The sequence below is a fragment of the Rousettus aegyptiacus genome, unplaced genomic scaffold (genome assembly GCF_014176215.1).
Source record: "Rousettus aegyptiacus isolate mRouAeg1 unplaced genomic scaffold, mRouAeg1.p scaffold_m13_p_2, whole genome shotgun sequence".
Taxonomy (NCBI): Eukaryota; Metazoa; Chordata; class Mammalia; order Chiroptera; family Pteropodidae; genus Rousettus; species Rousettus aegyptiacus.
Window position 1 is genome coordinate 161,214,963 of NW_023416295.1, and position 19,451 is coordinate 161,234,413.

The 19,451-nt window shown below is 38.3% G+C and overlaps 1 protein-coding gene and 1 long non-coding RNA gene across 10 annotated transcripts in view; one reads left to right on the top strand and one right to left on the bottom strand.

The window, feature by feature from the left end:
- NR1H4 (nuclear receptor subfamily 1 group H member 4) overlaps positions 1-12,339 on the top strand; it is a 62,834-nt gene extending 50,495 nt beyond the window's left edge. For 4 of the 9 annotated variants that reach the window (XM_016120289.2, XM_016120269.2, XM_016120280.2 and 1 more), the window contains 2 exons: positions 8,606-8,719; positions 10,238-11,886. In XM_016120289.2, the coding sequence (XP_015975775.1) occupies positions 8,606-8,719; positions 10,238-10,476 (353 nt within the window). In that variant the 3' untranslated portion in view covers positions 10,477-11,886. Of the gene's footprint in view, positions 1-8,605; positions 8,720-10,237 lie in introns of all 9 variants that reach the window. The other 5 variants (XM_016120309.2, XM_016120320.2, XM_036237341.1 and 2 more) reach the window with 5 other exon arrangements.
- On the bottom strand, positions 930-19,295 carry LOC118613743. Its single transcript, XR_004955773.1, has 4 exons — positions 19,145-19,295; positions 18,472-18,579; positions 15,128-15,189; positions 930-1,002 (listed from the first exon to the last, which is right to left on the bottom strand). It is a non-coding gene; the product is annotated as an uncharacterized LOC118613743 (long non-coding RNA).
- Positions 19,296-19,451: the final 156 nt, after the last annotated feature.

A 19,451-nucleotide genomic window follows, 5' to 3' on the forward strand; every position in this document is an offset into this window, starting at 1 on the left:
GAGCTGGGCCTTGAATGATATTTTGTGTGACATTCAGGGTGCTGGTCCAGGAGATAAGGATTGATTGGAGCAAAGGAGTGAGGCAAGAAACCAGGTCACGACCATGAAGAAGAGTGAATAGTTGAGCTCAATTGGATTAATGATTACATTAAAGAGAAATTAAAAAAAAATCAGAAGCAAATGGTCGAGGGCCTTGAATGCTGGGCTAAAGATTTTATTCTTTATTTTCCATGTAATGGGGAGGCATTGAAGATTGTTGGAGAGGAGGGAAACATCAAATTCTGCTGTACAGACAGATCTTCCAGCAATGTTAGTATAAGCCAGGATAGCAGACACCCGGAAGAAGGCAAGACACCTCCAAGGAGAAATGGAGAGGAAGAAATATGTTATTACAGCTTTTCACTCTTTGAAAGACATTATGTTGTCAAGAAATATGGATTCTGGTCCTGGACAGATTTTATCACTTACCTGTTCTGGGCCTTAATTTACAGAGAGAGAGAGAGGGCAGGAGCAGGTGGAGAGACAGAGACAGAGACAGAGACAGAGACAGAGCCAGTCCAGGAAGCTGGGGACTGGTTGGTGGTTTAGCCACTCACTTGGCCAGCTACTTAAGTATTCTGATTATTTTATTTTATTTTATTTTATTTTATTTTATTTTATTTTATTATTTTGTTTTGTTTTGTTTTATTTTATTTTATTTTATTTTATAGTGGCAAGAATATTTAACATGAAATTACCCTTTGACAAATGTTTAAGTGTGTAATATGGTATTGTTGACTATTGGTACAATGTTGTACAGTAGACCTCTCGGACTTATTTAAAATAAACCTCATGACTAGTTTGATCTCTTTGAAATCGTGTCAAATTTTAATATTTGCTCTACAGTCTCACCTGTATTTTGATATTAAAAACTCTACAGGCAGGGCTTACCTCTTTTGGATTCAGCATTTTCTCTCAGATATCAACCACATGCCTAGCTTAGGGTAACTGTTCAACAAACACCTGTAAAATGAATGAATGAAAGAATGAATGACTCTTGTCCATCTATTTACTTCTTAGATTGTTCTTCCCCTAAATATCAGTTATTGGTGTCCCAGACTGGCAACTAATCAACAAAAAGTCATTTTTTCCTGATCTTGCCTGTAGTAATTATTTTGAGGATCGGATAACCTCTTTTGCATTTCAAGTAAGAAAAGGAGAGAGAGTGTAAGTAGAAAAGATGAGTCATAAAGCCAATTCAAGCGCCAGACCAAAAAAAAGGGGGGTGCAGTTTTGCCATATGAATTGAAATGTTTCAATGGGAGTACATCCGAAGGATTATTAGTCCGCAGCTGTTCATTCTCTGTCTCTCTGTCTCTCTGTCTCTGTCTGTCTCTGTCTGTCTCTGTCTCTCTCTGTCTCTCTCTGTCTCTCTGTGTGTGCACGCGCGCGTGTGCGTTTGTATATATATAATCTATATATATAATCTTTCTCCCTCCCCCCTTCCTCTCTCTCTCCTTCCTCTCCTCCCCTCCCCCCACCCTCTTCCCCGTTGTCCCCCCCCCCCCCTTTGCTTGGCTCCATCAGTCTCCTGGCTTCTGAGCTAAGTTGGTGACTGCCATTTCCATGATGATTACTGGGGCAGTACCAAGTCCCTTTCCCAGCCAGGCTAAGGTGAAGGAAGTCTCTTTTCACTCTGGTTCAGCTAAGAGAAAAAAACAGACTTGTCCAAAGTAAGTTTATTGGAAAACTAAGAGGAAAATTGTGAATGTTTATATGTGTAATGAATGGATCTGTTAATTATAGTACCAAAAGCTAACAATTATTCAATATCTATTATGTGTCAAGCTCTATCCTAAGTGCTTGTGTGAATGTGGCTTTTACACGAAACAGACACCAAGATGGTATGTGCAAGAAATTAATTAAGAGAAAGTCCTCTGAAGAATAAGTGGGAAGAAAGCAGGTGTACGCAAAGACAGCTCAATACCACTGTGCTGATCTGACATCTGTGAAAGGAAAGATGCAAGAAAGGGTTGGGTAGGAAGAACCACAGCCCCATTCTCAGTCTCAGCTAAGCCAACAGGCACAGAACAAATCAAAGCTGCTCATTGGAGAATTCTTCCACTGGGCAGAAATAGGCTAACATCCTACTGGCAATATTTATGAAGCTGAAATAGCAGCACAAGCTAGATTATTAAAGACACTGAATGCCACAAAAGTAGTTCTAGTTCTTATATAACGGGGTGCCTCTGTAATATTCTAAGCAGATGTGACATGACCATAGAAGTGCTATAAAAACAACTTCCTAGCAGTAATGTGAAGAGAAGTTTAGAAAGATTGAAACAAGAAGCAGAGAACAATGCAATAACCACATGAGACATGGTGAGGGTCTTGTAGGTTAAAAATATGTAATCAAAAAGAAAAAATCTTGCATGTGAACATACATTTCAGAACTTGATTCTGAGAATTTCAAAAATTTTCAGCTTGTGACCTGTCTAATAAATATGCATGCCTCTAGTTTATAATAAGATACTTTACCCAAACATCAGCCACATGAAAATAAAATCATCCAAACTCACAGGCTGCTTAGTATTTTATTGTCTATAATGATTGTTCGATTTATTAATATTTATGAATTTGCTTCCCCAGTAGATTTTCAGAACATTGCCTCTTCCACACACCACATAAAAACCTGATCTTGCAAGATGACCTTTCAGAATAACTTTTCATTCTTATGTAAATATAACACATTCTTATTTTAATTGTACATTTAATTCCACGGTAATTCAATGTCTCAAAGTTATGCTGTTTATGCCTACATGACTCTAAAAAATATAATGTGAAATTTCTTTTCTTGTTCTTCAAATTCATACTCTTTCATTTGCTATTATTAAATCCCAATTACATGCACAAAGATACTGTCTCTCGAGATACATTTGCTTAATGAAGGTTACAGTGTTTATTCATGCTAATTGAGGCTTCAGAACATAAATCTGACAACCTGTGGTTGTTTCTATATAATTCTAGTGCATCATTTTTTAAATTCCAAATATAGTATTAATTCCTAATGTAGTTTTATAATATAATATTATAGAATTTGTATTAAAATAGAAATAATCATACAATATCATAAAATATGATAGGACTGAAATAGGCTTACTAACGATGAATGAGTTTACATTCTAACATTAAGGTATTAGCAATAGCTTTTTACAGACCAAAGTAACTTGTTCTGTTAATTTCAAACATAAATAACCTCCAGAATTTGTCATATTTCGTGGCCTTTTTTGATCCTCATAAAAGACAGGAATGAAATATCCAGTTCAAGTGAGAATGATTTTCAGATGACGGTATAACCCGTGATTTTGCAATGGTTTGCTTTTACATAGATCATCTTGTTTTTATTATCGACGGCCTCTGAATGTGAGTGCTACACTCCAATTTTATTGATGGGGAAATGGGCTTAGAGAGGCTAGATGATCTGCCCAAAGTCATTCAGGTAATTAACAGAGTGCCAAGAGATGAATGCAGCTGTTATACTCAGAGCCCAGCGCTCTTTCTGTCACTTGCTAAGATCTATAATATTTGCCCAATTTTGGTTGGTAGGGAATATAAAGACCAGTAAGATATGGTTCCTGCCCTTTGGTTGAGAGAGAAAGTATAAGCAGCAGCTAGCAACTTGAAATGGCTTTTAAGTAAATGATAAAGTGAATAGAGACAGTGAGTTTAGAGAAAGGAGAAATTCTTCTTATTATTAGAATGATGGAGCCATAGTTTGTTTATAGAGCACAGTAAAGTATACTATATGTAGTACGTTATGTTTATTTTTCTGCTCTTAATATATATATGACTTCACTGCTTTAGACTTGGAAACAAATGAAAACAATTATAAGTACTAAATTTTTTAAAGAAGCAGATATAAGCTATCAGTTCCAATACTGTCTTTGAAGGAAAGTTTAGAAATATAAAGAAACAGACAACAGAATATTTATAAGTAAGGTAAATGCTTAAGTTAAAGTTTAGAATTCTTAACGCCTCTCTTTTTGCTTTTCAAAGTGGTCACTTGACAATTTCGGCATCGACAAATTTGGGGCTCAAATTGTAGGAGGAAAGTTTTTCAAAATAAGAGAAAGTATTAATGTAATATGAGTTGATTATTTCCATTGGCCCTCAGCTGTATTCCCTTACGCCTTTTATATCTGTCCAGTTGGACATTATATAGTTATGTATCTGCCTCTTCCATTAATCTGTCAGCTGCTTGAGGATTATTCCCAGCACTGTTACAGTGCACAAAATCTGGCAAATTTTATTGAGATGAATCTTGAACTTGACAGTTCAAACCTTGGCAACTCCTAAGAACCGGTGAGATCTAATTTGTCCAGGTAACTTTTAGCCACTAGGACTAATGGGAAGTATGTTACTTATTATAAATATTTTCAATCAAATATTTTCAATTAAAAGTAGTCATGTTTTGAATTGCTAATTTGACATCACCTTTTTACTTAAGACTGACAGTAAGGCACAAATGACCCTGAGTAGAGTTTAGCAGTTGAAATAGAGGTCAGGCTCCAATCTCTCAGCAGCATGAGAATATTTCCGTTGTCTTAATGGCATCCTGTCCCCATCACATCTCAACTCTGTCACCTTATTCACAAGAAACTAGCACAATGTAATATTGCCTAATTTAACACAATTTATTAGTTTCCTCCCATGTCTCTGGCAGGGTGCTAGTTAATAACAGAGATGAGTAAGAAGCATCCATGGAGTACCGTTTATTGGTCAGGCAGTGTGCCAGGCGCTTGGAATACAGTAGTTGGTTCCTGCTCTCATAAAATGTATAGGTTATTTCACACTCTAATGGGAAGGAGAGGTTGTAAATTGTGATTGGTACAATAGAATTGAACATAGAAAAGGGAGCAACTTATTCTGCTGCACTGTAACGGGGAAAGCTCCAGAGAGAGTGGGTGGGGGTCCTAGCCTAACAAGGATCCTTTGCCTAATATGCACATTTGTATATAAAACACACACACACACACACACACACACACCCCTTTGCTTTATTTTTTGTCCTCAATTAAAACTAGACAGTTAAATAAAAGATGTTTACATTTAAAATAACACAGCATCGTGTTAAATCTATCAAATGGCTATTCTCAAAATATTTTTGATTATTGAACAACTAATTTATCAATCACGGACTTTAAAAAAGAAAACATGAAACAGAGCAGTATTAACATAAATGGTTTTCTACAACTGGACTTTTCCAGAGTGGTCTTTGTGATTAAATTAGAAAATAGCTCCCCCTTGTGACCAAAAATCAGCTAATTTGGCATAAGAACCAACACGAAGCAAACCTTAAGCCAGTCTCCAGAAAGGAGGAAGCAGGAAACAGGAAAAGACCGCCCGCCCCTTCAGGACGATGTTATTGTTGCATTTCTTATGTTAGACATTACTAGTTCATGAACATTAAAGCAGCGGTCCCCAACCTGTCTGACACCAGAGACTGCTGCTCCTATGAGAATCTAATAACTAATGATCAGAGGTGGAGCGGTATTGGTGATGCTGGCTCTGAGGAGCGCCTGCAAATACAGATGAAGCTTTACTAGCTGGCCTGCTGCTTGCCTCCTGCTGTGCGGCCTGGTTCCTAACAGACCGACTGGTATCGGTCCCATGGTTCTGGGGAGTTGGGAACCCCTGACTTAAAACGCCCCTTTGTTAATGCTGGAGTGGTTAATTCTGATTATGAACTTTAATTCCAAAAGCAGGTTTATATTTGCTCTATCCTTTAGGAAAATTATTTTTCAAAAACTTTTATTCAATTTCTATATTTTCTCTGTATTCACTTTTGCCTTTATGACATGCACAAGATGAACAGTCATGATGTAAAGTTACCTATTTTTCCCCCAAATTAATGACTGCAATTAAATAGCTAGTGGATGGAGGTAACATCTTTGGAGAGAGAGTGGGGATTTAGAAACACAAAGTAGAAAATAAGGTAGTCAAAGACTATTTTTAAAAATTAAATATGTTCGAATCAGTGGCCTTTGATATTTTCCACAAACCCTCATATACTATTTAAAATAATGGTGCAATCATGAGTTATTATTTTCAGGAAGCACAACTGACAGGTGTAGTCCCCAAATATTGAAGATTGTCACTGTTTGAAGGATGCAAAAGAAAATACAGATCTTTGTTTAACTTTAAAACCTAGAAAAATCCTGAGGCAAATCCCTGATCAGCCAATTCATATTTATCCCTAGGAAACTGCAGAATGTAAAACCAAACCAAAACAAAAATAAAACATAGTTTTGTAAACACAAAAGAGCATGAGCTTAATCTAAGATTAGATGAACTGATGTGTTGATTAATGGAACTGATTAGTTCCATAAAGATGGAACTAATGTGTTGATCCAATTCTTCTGAATTAACAGTAATAATAGCTCTTATGATGTTTGCTCTAACAGTTTTGGAGCATTTACTATGAGTCATTGTGCTAAGCACTCTACACGTATTATCTCATAGAATGCTATTGTTATAATTCACATTTCACAGATGAGGAAACCGAGGCATAAAGAGTTTAAGTAATGTGTCTAGGATCGAGTCATAGGTCAGATTCCAAACTCAGAGCTGGCTCACTACCTCTTAACCACTATGTTTATTGGAAACCAGGACCGGTACTCATAGTTCATACTCCAACTTTCTGCGTTTTAAGTTGTATCTAGTTTGGTCACGGGTATTCAGTTCAATCTGTGACAGCTGGATAGAGGGCAGTTTTCCACATGATGTAATCCCCAAGGTGCTCACCAAAGACAGCCCACTAAGATCACTTAAATAATCAAGAGTCAAAGAAGAGAAAAGTGTAGTATTTTGACCAAAGAGAAGAAATCCAAGGATTCAGTTGGGGACTATTCTTAAGGTTCTTCTAAGGTGAGGATTTAGACTTTCTGATTCTGTGAAGTATAATATTAGATGATAATGATACTTTCTAGAATTTGAAATCCAATTTTACCCCAGTTTGGTTTGCCAAAGCTCTATGGCTCTAGATCTGGTTTAGGATGGGTTAGAGCAGTCTGCTCTTGCCTGGACCAATCCTGAGAATTCGTGCTCATCTTAACTCACCCATAAGTCACATCGGTCTTTTTTTTTTTTTTCTTTCTGATCTCTACATTCTCCAGTCAAAGCTCTTTCAGAGTGGAACCATGAACAGAACAGATACCAAACTAATATCTGTTGAATGAGTGGAGGAAGTAACACAAAAGAATCTTAACTATAAAGAGGAATAAGCTAGATAAAGGAGGAGGACGATATTCCAAGTAGAGAGAAGAACATGTACAAGAACTGGGCCATGTGAATTGTTTAGGGAACTATGATGGCTGAACACAGCTGGAATAAGGGCTTTGTGACAGGAAGGTTGTGCAGCTTAGTCACAGCTAAGAGCCAGGACTCCCCGGATCTGGCTAGTTTTGGTTGAATCCAGGTTCTACCTCTCATCTGCTGTGTGTCTTTGGGCAAATTATATAACCTCTCTGTACCTATCTCGTGGGGTGTTGGATTAAGTTAGTTATGGCATAAGAAGTCTTTGGAGCCTAATATATAATGAGTGCTCAATAAATGCGAACTTCTGTTATTATCATGTGAGTGAGTAGTGGGATGGCAGAGGACAGGTCCTACAGTTTCTTGTGTAAAAAAGAAAGAACATTTATGCCAAAAGCCATGGAGAGTTTTTGATGGTTTGTAAGAGGGGAGTCAGGGCATAATTTGAATTTTAGAAAGGTGATTCTGGGATGGGTTGAAGGGGACCAAACCGAAGACAGGAAGACCAGTGACAAGACAATCATAGTATTCAAAGTGAAAAAAAATAGACTTAAACTATGTCAACTCCAGGTACAATAGAGAGGAGAGGGAGCCCCAACTGAGACTTAGCAGGTCCAACCACTGGAGTCAGCCCCTCCAGTGGGGAGGCTGAATCTCAGTTGTCAAGTGGTGCACTTGGGTGAGTGAGGGTACAATCATGGAGAAAGGGCATGCTAGGAAAGAGGTATATTTGGAGGAAGATGAAGAGTTTAGTTCTGTGCATGGTGTCTTTAATTTTGGACATGTTGAGTTTGAAGAGAAGAGCCAATCACCACTGCCTAGTAGGCAATGGATAAACAGGTATGAAACTTAAGAGAGATATCAGAATTCTGACAAGAACCCTGACCATTATTAAGTGGAGCTGTTTATACTTCTGGGCTCGAGAACAATAATTTTTTGGTTGTTTAAGATGCCACCTATGCCTTGATTATAGATATTATTAATAAAAAGGTTAACAAACCCCATCTAGATAATGATGAGGTGAGGAGATTCTGTTGGCAATTCAAGAACCTTATCATTTATTGTCAGACAGTAATGACTAAAACAAAGGCACTGCCAACATCAAAGACATACAAACCCTTGATTTCATTATATTTTGAGGATTTTGTTAGCTAACCTCCTTTGGGACATATACTATATAGTCATTATTTGAATGTGTGCATATGGTGCAGTTATTAATGTGTGTGTACATGAAATGTGTTGGTAATTTTATACTTTTTAGTCATTCAAAAACTTTACTATGCCTCTGAAATTTTTCAACTTTCCCCCATAGGTATCTCTGATGACTATATAACACCGATGTTTAGTTTTTATAAAAGTGTGGCAGAACTGAAAATGACTCAAGAAGAATATGCTCTGCTTACAGCAATTGTTATCCTCTCTCCGGGTAATTTCAATGTTATATTTTCATTTTTATGCCAACTTTTAATTTTTTCCCAGTCTAATAGTAACATTTGTTAAAGAAAACCTAGAAAACACAGAAACATAATGTAAAAATAAAATGTCCTATAATCCCCCCACTTCAAATTGAACCATGTTAACATTTCAGTGTATTTTTTTTATCAGCCTTTTTCCTAAACCTCCTACTCAATAAGTGCAATCTGAACACCTACTATGCACTACACATGGTTCTAAACATTGCAAGTTATAGCAGTAAAGAAACAGACAGGATACAGCTACACGGAATTTATATTCTAATAGAGCGAGAAAGATAATAAATCAAAAAATTTTTTCAGGAGGTGGTAAATACTTCAAAACATATAAAGATGAGAATAGAAGGAAAGAAAGTAGCAGTAGAATGGTATTTTAATTAGTTGCCAGGGAAATCTTTTCCAAGGGGTTAATATTTGAGCAGGGACCTAAACGAAATTACATACTTTAACATAATAGAGAACACATTGTCTTTTTTTTTTTCAGTTATAGTTGACAGTCAATAGTATTATATTAGTTTCAGGTGTACAGCACAGTGGTTAGACATTTACGTAATCTGTGAAATGATCCCCCTGATAAGTCTAGTAATTATGTAATGTCGCCATGCATAATTATTACTATATTATCGACTATGTTCCCTACATTGTACTTTACATCCTCATGACTATTTTGTAACTGCCAATTTGTACTTCTTAATCCCTCACCTTTTCACCCAGCCTCCCACTCCTTCCACCTCATCTGGCCACCATCAATTTGAGAATATATTGTCTTTTTTTCTAAGTCTTTGCCCATGTCGTGAAAAAATTATACTGGTCAAAGTTTATTATAATGCATGCATCACAGCCCATTGTATTAATGACTAATCATTTTCTTAATATTTCCCATATATTTGGATATTGAGGATGCTTCCAATTTTTTGTTGTTTTAAACAATGCTGAAATGAATACCTGTGTACATCATTTTTTAAATACTTTTTATTAATTAGTTGGAGTTAGTGATGCCACATGCATGATTTATAAAGCATAATTACAATGTTAGACTTAAATCATTTGTACACATAATATTGAAGCAGAAGGTAGTTGTTAGTTTGTTTTACTATAAAAATTATAATTAAAAAACAAAAAATTTTGGTAGTACTTAGTAAAGTCACACATAGATATACCCTATGACCCAACACTTCCATTCCTCAGAATATACCCACCAATCATGCTGTTTATCCACCATATGGGTAAACTTTGGGGTCACCTATTGGGAGGAGAATTTAGGGAGGCTTCTGGGGGGCAGTAAATTTCTATATCTTGATCTTGTGATTACATAAATATATATGTGAGTGTTCAACAAGTTGAGCACTTGTACATTTCAAGTGTACGACATTTGTAAGTTATACTTTCAAAAGTCTCTCATCACTATATGATACCAAATTCATACTTCTGCACCTTTTAATTTTGTCATTTCATTTTAAACTTCAAAACAGACAGACAATACATAAAGGATAGAGAGGCAGTAGAGAAGCTTCAGGAACCACTGCTTGAAGTGCTGCAAAAGTTGTGCAAGATTCATCAGCCTGAAAATCCTCAGCATTTTGCCTGTCTCCTGGGTCGCCTGACTGAGTTGCGGACGTTCAATCACCACCATGCCGAGATGCTGATGTCATGGAGAGTGAACGACCACAAGTTTACCCCCCTTCTCTGTGAAGTCTGGGACGTGCAGTGACCAGCATCACCGTGGCAGGGCCTGGCTCTCTATTTTCCTCATAATATGAGTCTGATGTGTAACTTTCCTTTATTTCATTTGTACCTGGTTCCACACAAGAATGTTGATGAATATTTATGTAGTAATTATATAACTTCCACAATTGTAAATATGGGGCTAGATACAATTACTTTCTCTACATCACATTTTTATACGGCTTCAGAGAATCTCGTATTCTAATTGGCATGCCCTGTTTGCCTAATTAAATTGATCATTACTTCAATTCTTTCTGTTGAAACAGGGAAAATCTCATTTTGCTCTTCGTCTTATCTAATTGCATATATTTTGTTAAGGAGTTATGTGCAGTTTTGGCAATAAACTGAACGCAATCACCACAGGCTTTTATTTGGGAAAAGAATTAGAAAAATATACAAACTCTTATTTTTTTAAATGATGAATGACATCCTATCGAGCCTGAGGGGGTAATTTATAAAAAGATAAACTCCTATTACATAAATGGTACTTTTTTCATTCCTGGAGAAGCCCTGGTAAATATTCATTCATTTGTGGTAGCCCTCTGATCATTTCATTTCCTTTGAAGTTCAAAGAGAATAGCATGCAGAAAAGTTAATGATTCTCACATAAGATATTCCTCCAAGTATATTTAGTCATCTTTTAGGGGGAATCCTTCCCATAGTTGGGGTCTTGAGGTAGCATTTACATAGTATGGGGATGACTCCAGGGATGGGACATTCCTCTTCTCCCTTAAAAGCACTCACTATTGGCTTCACTACATATAATTAATCATTTTTTGTTGTTTTGTTTTGCTTTTGGAAAACACTCCTTCAGCCTAGTGCACAGCTGTTGTATACTTCCCCCAAAGCAGGAATTAGTTCATTTCCTTCCTTTATTGTTATACTGTTGCATTCTTCTCCCCATTATCCTTTGGTGAATACAATAAAACACCTTCTATAAATAATGGGCTATATCTCCCTTTCTCCTGGAGTCAGCCAAAATGGAGCTTGCTTAGCAAGCAAAGGATTTTTTTTTCTTTTGTATTAAAATACTGAGGCAACATTGAAATCCTAAAAAAATGGGTGAGTTGGGGCTAGCAACTTGGATTACATTTGCTACCGTGAAAAAAGACTCGGGTCCCCATTAAGTGTAAGATTCTTTTTCTAAACTCCATGGAGAAACAAAGATGATTAAGACACAATAGTTGCCTGGAGGGGCTTACAAAGAAGTCCAGGGGAATGTTGTAAGGGCTCAGTTGGGAGAGTCTCACGAGGATGTGGCATGTCCCTGGGCTTGGAAGGATGGCCAGGACTTCCATGGGTCAAGGTCAGAAAGAAGGAAATTCAAGGCAATAGGAGCGGCAGAAGCAAAAAGTAGGGAGCTGTACAGATGTTAAAAGGACACAAGTAATGTAAGGGGAGAGAGAGTGTGCAGTCCCTTTCTGAGCTTCAGTCTCACCATTGAAAAATGAAGAAGATAACCACGTGTCATCTAAAGAGATTTAGCTGATAAATAAAGAGTAAGGGGGAAGCTGCAGGCCTGCCAGGGGTCAGGGATGGTGAGGAAAGCACATTTAAGACAGAGAAATAAATTTCTGAATGCCTGAAGGAGTAGATCTGGTTTGGAAAACCGAGTGCGATTTGGTGTCTCCAGATCACGAGGCATCTATGGGAAAGTGGTGGGAAATGAGCCGGGACTGGTGGACACTGTGGACAGAGCCAGGAGTCGATCCCGCAGGTCTGGATTTATTCAAGTGGTTAAGACTGTGTAATAGCACATGATAACGCTTCTCCTGCGGAAAACTGATTACAAGACAAGAAGAAATACATTTTTGGACTTTGTCCCCAGTTCCTGACACAGAGCTTCTAAATCCCTTAGAGTTTCCTGAGTGGCAGGGGCATCTTTCGTTAGTCATAACAAGCCCCTTTTCAACCACACATGGATTTCTGCTAATAAGGCGAATCTCTGTGGACCTCTGGATGCTTCTGGATGGGGGCTGGTTGCCAGAGGAAACAATCATGTGATCAGAGGGTTGGAACTTTCAGTGCTCCCATCCTAGACCTCTGGGGAAGGAGGGTGATTGCAGAGACTGAAGTCAATCACCAATGATTGATGACTCAATCAAGCCTATGTAATAGAACTTCTATAAAACTCCTGAATGACGGAGTTTGAAGAGCTTCTGGGTTGTTGAACACAGTGAGGTGCTGGGAGGGTGGCGTGATGGAGAGAACATGAAAACTCCATGCCCTCTTCCTACCCCTCAGCTCCCCATCCCATACCTTACCTGTGCCCCTTACAGTTGGCTGTTGCTGAGTTCTATTCTTTATAATAGATCTGCAATAGTAAGTAAACTGTTTTCTGTGAGCCATACTAGTAAATTATTAAACCTGGGAAGGGGTTTGTGGGAACCCCTGGATTATAGCCAGTTGGTCAGAAGTACAGATGACAACCTGGGACTTGGGAGCAAGGCAGTCTTGGGGGTCCGACCCTTTCATCTGTGGGGTCTGTGCTAACTCCAGGTAGTTAGTGTCAAGACTGAATTGAATTGTAGGACAACCAGTTGATGTCAGACCTTGGTATTCGTGTGGGGAAAAAAAAAAACCCACACATTTATTTGGTGCCAGAACTGTGAACAGAAAGAGTTTACTGATGGATTTTGTTTTTCAGAAAGAATTTTTATGAGACTTTAAGAAAAAGTAAAAGAGCAAGAGAAACAGAACAGTGGGAATTTGTAATCAGATATCATACCCATGAAGAAATATGCCAGAACCCAGTTTTAAAGTCAGAAAATATATATCATTGATACAGAGTACCACAGAAGCAGATCTGCTACTAATTAGCTTTGTGACCTTGTGAAAAATTTTAAGTTCTCTTAGGCTCAGTTTTCTATGTGTAAAATGTGGACAATACGATATTCCTACTTTACAGGGTTAGCAGGAAGATTAAACATGATAACCTTTCAAAAGCAATTTACTTGGCAATGCATTTTTAGACACCTTGTAAATGGTGGCTATTATTATTATTATTATTATTATTATTATTATTATTAAAATTGACTGCCATAGCTGATATTACTGGTGTTGCATTTCTAATTATCTCTTGAGCTCTGATATAATGAAGTAATGGTAGTGGACAAAAGAGGAAAAGGGTCCACAATATAGTAAAGGAGACAGACAAGAAATAAGGACATAGAAATGAAATAAGTACAAATTGCGATAAGCATTATGAAAGAAGGGCGTCATACTCTGTATGATGTGCATTTTTATGAATCATTACAATGATGTCTTTCTAAAATGCAAATTTGGTTATGTACCACTGTGGGTTACCACTGGCTTTAACAAAAACTCTTAACTCACTGGCAGAGCAATTTAATTATTAAGACTCTTCACCATCTGGTCCTACCCCAGCTTTGTGTCTTGCTCCTGCCTAAATTCTAGGTCCAGATAAAATGCCTTTCCTAGAATGTTATATTCTATTAAACTGAGTGAGAAAAAAGGTAGGATAGAGAAAAAGACACAGGTGTTTTCTCATTCTCTCCCTTTCCTTTCTCCTTCTTTCCCAATGGGGTTGATTGTGTGTCCCAAGAGACACTTGGCAATGTCTAGAGACAATTTGCATTGTCATAACTGGGAGTGGGGATACGGATGCTACTGGCATTTAGTGAGTAGGGGCCAGGGGTGCTGCTAAACATCCTATAATGAACAGAATGGCCTCCCACAGCAATTATCCAGCCCAAAATATCAACAGAACTGAGGTTGCTGCTCTCTCTCATCCCAAGTAGATATAACCTCTACACTGCACTTTCTTCTGACTTGATCTAGCTTCATCATCATTTTCATATGATGATGGCTTTCTAGTTCATATCAACATTATAAACAATCATTTTATTTATGAATCCAACTGATGGATATAAGCAACTGATTTTATTCTACAGCAGAATTTTTACTTTTTTTTTTTACAAGAGAACTATAATTTATTCTTTTTTTCCTTATTGTGGAAGATAATACATTCAGTACATTGTCAAATATCACATATCACATTTGGGCATTAGTTACTGTAGTGAGTAGCTGTAATTTTTTGGACACCCAGAATCCATTGCCTTTCCTTCGGTAAGAGTACTCTGATTTCCTCAGGGGAACCACCCTTGTGTTTTGGATGGAGTGGATTCCATTCCCAGCTTCGGGGTTGGAAATCTGACTTAGGCATAACCAATGAGAGCATCACACATCTTAGGTCACAGTGAATGGTTTAGGATTGGGCACGTGACCCATTCATAAAAACTGAGATATTTAGCTTGGAGTATTTTTAGGAGGTAGGCAGTGCTGGTCGTTTGTGTGTATTGTATTATTGTTCCAAATTCTTCACTCTTTCCCTGTAATAAACATATATGTCAGGGTCCCTTTGCTGGTGAATTTGTAGAGCCTCTCATAAGAGCAGGCAGAATGTTCGTTCAAGCCCATCAGTACTGGGCTCATCTATATAACTTGCTTTTTGGGCCATGAAATATGGGTGGAAGTGACAGTATGCCAGTTCCGAACTGAAGCCTTAAGAGACATCACATGTGTCTGCCCGCTGCTCTTGAACTTTGCCATTTGCCGTGAGAAGAGAATACCCTAGGTAACTGCAAGTCCCAGAATAAGAGGCAGAAGGAACATACCTAAATCCAACACACAGCTTTAAGCAATGTCCTTCTGCTACACCATGAGCTAACTTGCAGATCTGTAAGCAAGAAAAATCAATGTTTATTATTGTAAGCCACCGAGTAGGAGTTGTCTATTTTATAGCATCATCATGGCAAAAACCTAAATAATATATCCTATTCGTGTTCAGATTATTCCTCCCCTTGCCTCTGCTCATACTGGGAAAGAGGGCGAACCCTGCATTTGATAGGTCCCCAGTTAGCTGGATCTGGCTTGGTTCAATCAATGGAAGGCTCTGATGCAAGATTAAAGGACAGAAAGGAAACAGGCAGAGAACGTCTCCCTCGCTCTCTCTGCCTCTCATGGCATCTCTGGTAGTGACTGCGTCTCCTACTGAGCAAATCCTACCCTCGTGCTAATGGCCCTGCCTTCTGAGCTCCCCTTTTGAACCTCCAAGCCCTAGGAAAAAAGCTTCCTACTGTTGCTCATCTTTAAGTTGTCTCATCTGCTCCTCTTTATTGTCTCAGTTCTTCCATCTCTTATGAAACCAAGTTCCTGCTTTAAGCACCTACAGTAGTTTATGTTTCTGACTTGAGCCCGCCCGACTATACAGTTACTCAGTTACGGTTAGACTTGAACTTAAGAGAATGTATAATTTGAACTGCTGGAAACTATTTGTAACCATAGGGAATCTGAGTATGAAGCCAATATAAAAAGCAGAGCCATTTGAAACTGGATTCTGGTTACATTATTTGAAATCTTAGATTGAACTTCACCTAAGGCTCAAGTTCTATCCAGGGACTTCAATTACATGAGCCAATCTTTCCTTTTTTTTTTTTTTTTTTAATAAGTTAATTTGAGAAATTGTTTTTCTATCACATATAACTAAAAAGTCTTATCTCTTATACGGATATTGTCACCTAGTCCAATATGATCTCATCTCGATCCTTACCTTAATTGTATCTGCAAAGACCTGATTTCTAAATAAGCTCACATTCTGAGGTTCCAGGTGGACATAAATTTTGGAGAGGACACTATTCAACCCACTAGATTATTATTTTAGCATTAATAACAACTGTTACTGTAAAATTGTATATCACTGAATTACTTATACATTATATTTGTTAATGTAGATTGGTAACATTCCTTTAAGATCGAGCCTTGTATTGCTTTTAATGTAGTTGGCTCTCAATGGATTGCTGAATGAATTGTTTGATTGTGAATGAATTAAGATCTCTGTTGCCCCCAAATTTCATCCAGTACATCACCCAAGACACAATCCATAGATCGACACTCAATAACATAAAAGCATTAAAAACAATAACAGCAGCTACCACAAAATGCAGAACAAAACAACTAATGAGCTGGTCTAAAGCAAAAATAAAAAATCTCCAGCTGTGGTATATTTAAGGTAATGGAGCATTCCTAGAGATCTGTGAATGATATTTAGTCAAATGAATAATGATCCCTAATGCAATAACTTAACATTTAGATTTCCAAGCACAACACTTTCTTAAAGTGAGGTACTTCTTCATGATTCTGGGAAAGTCAGAACTAATAGACTTTGTCATCTGATGGAAGCAAACTGATGAAACACATTCTGCATGTTACAACCATGTGAATTTCAAGTAGAGGGATAATATCTAAAATATGGCTATTAACCTAACCACCAATTAGAAAATCTACACATGAAAGTAGATCACTGCTCCTTAGGAAGAACCCTCAATTACTAATTGCAGTGTTAACACAAAGGTGGGTAAGATGGTGAGTGTAGTTAGGGACTGGGGTACTAACTGGGAATTAATGTAAAAGTGAGGTTGGGAAAGCATCAAAGAGAACTTTTTTCTTCTTTATCCAGAAGGGAGAAGCAACGAGAATTAAAGAATCTAAAATGGAACTCCTTATCCAATCCCCACATTTAACCAGTGGAGAATATGGGCTTATAGAGGAGAAGCGATTTGCACAGACTGACTCTGGATTCTGTTTCCAACGTAGTGTCCTATGTCTTTATAAGGAAGAGAGTTACCAAGACAAACCAAATAGACAAGAAAAATAAAAAGAAGGCAACCAAACAATATTCTGCTGCTAAAGTTTTGGTCGATGATTTAGAAATATTATGTGTTGGGGTGTGTGTGTGTAAGGAGAGAGAGAGAATGTCTGTGACTATATCTTATATAGTATAGTTTCGACTTTTAATAAGTTGTACTCAAATATTTAGGCACATTATATACATGCAAGAAAAAAATAAAACAACTTAACTATTATCAAACAATAGCTATATAATACAATTTACTTAATTTTAAGGTTCCATAGAGAAGTATACATATTTTGATATTAGGGCTCAAAGAATCAATTTAAAGCCACAACTCCACTTGAAGTTTGGCTAAATGAAGTGGTATGACAATTACTCCCTTAGTTTTAAATAGAAACACTAGGAAACAGAGGTTGATTTGAATGACAGGTCCTGTGAAAATTGATCTATGGTAGTCATAGGTAGTGAAGTGTTCTAGGATCACTTCTGTGAAAAAGGAGAAACTGCTGTCAAGAATTAGGTTCAATTACAGCTTACATGTCGACCTTTTGATGATCATCTTCACCCATCCAGCCCAGAAGATAAGCTCTGGAGAGCAGGACCCCTGTGCTCAGGATGCAGTTTGGTGAAGAGCAAGTGCTCAGTAATCCTTACTGGATTGATTTCTCAAGTCTATATCTCTTGCACGAACCAATTTAATCAGCTTCAGACCTATCATCCAACTATCTTTAGAACACCTCTACCTACACATTCCTCCTACACTTTGAACTGAACACGCCCCTAATCAAAATACGTTAATCTTTTCCCAAAGTTGTATTCCTTAGATTGATATCATTACCACATGACAAGTCCAAGTAAGTCAGCATCTTAAGGTACCTTCAGACATCTATTTCTCACCATCCTTTCTAAGCTAGTTTAGGTAACTGTCATCTTTTAAATTTTAGAATTGCTGCCAATCTTACAACTTCTTTCTTCCAAAATCCTTGAAAGTCTGTTTATACCATTTCCTTCTTATAATCAATCCCAACTACCTGCAAGAAAGAATCTAACCTCCTCGGCACCTCTCAGGCCTGTCGTCTGTGCCTAGTCCTCCAGGCTCATCTATCTTCCCATCCCCAAACTTGAGTCATTCAAAACTGCTATTCCCAGAACATTCCAGGTGTGCTCACATGTCAGGAACCTTGTTATTCCCTCTGCCTGGAAAGGGTTCCTTACTCCCAATTATCCTCCCTCTTAGCAGATTCCTTTTCGTCCTTCAAAATTCATCTCCTTTCAAGCCTCTGACCATCACCGTCCCAGACTGCTGGGTGTGTTCCCTCTTTCACAGACCTGCACAGACTTCCGCTGATTGAGCCTTCACCATGCTGCTGAGCATTTTGAAGGCAGGGACTGTTCATTTTAGTATCTTCAGCAAGCAACAGAACCTCCTCATTGTTTCTGGTGAGTGAATGAAAGAATGAATGTTAGAAAGACCATCATTCCAAGTTAATGCCCACACTTTACAGATAGAAAACGGAGTCTCAGAGAGGTGACATGGTTTGACAAAATTCAGCTGAGAAGAGGTGAACAGCCTTGACCTCCAGGCTTTTGTCCATTAAGTTTTCTTTTTTGCTATTAATAAGCCACATTTACAGTTATCATAGACCTATTATTACATTTAAGTCCAGTCTCTGCTTTATCTCGACCCCCAGAGCTAGTAAGTATATCTCATTATGGTGAGGTTAATTTTTCTCCCCTGGCTCTTGTGTTTCCTGAAGGAAGTGCTAACATCCCCTTTTAGCTTTCGGTTGTGGCCTGGAGTTATAGGATTCCTCTCCACCCCTCAGCAGAAGTGGGGGCCTCTCTGAAAGGTTTCTACTTAGGACTCCCATTCTTGCTTGATGACAGTTTGTCTCCGGAAACCATTACGCCCTCAGTACGGCCAGATCGCGGGTGGATTTAAGGTAGGGAGGGCCTCTTAACAGATCAGGATAAAACTCAGGACAACGCCCTTGAACTTTACCGGGCAACATTCCAGGAGGGGCTGACTCAACTCTCTAACCCGTGGGGACTAACAGGACAGACTGTTGCTGTCGCCGACAGGTCAGATGGGAGGACAAACTCTGAGATACGCCACACGGTCTTTCAGTAAAAAGAGAGGCGTGGCCAGGGAGGTCGCGAGACAGCTGGCGGAGAGCCCGGCGCCCTCGCTGACTGAGCCGCGCGCGCAGGTCGCGTGCTCCGGGGGCGGCCCGGGGGCGGGGCCTCCGGACACGCCCCCTCCCTGCCTTCTGATTGGTCCCTTCGAAACAGGCGGCGGCGATTCGCCG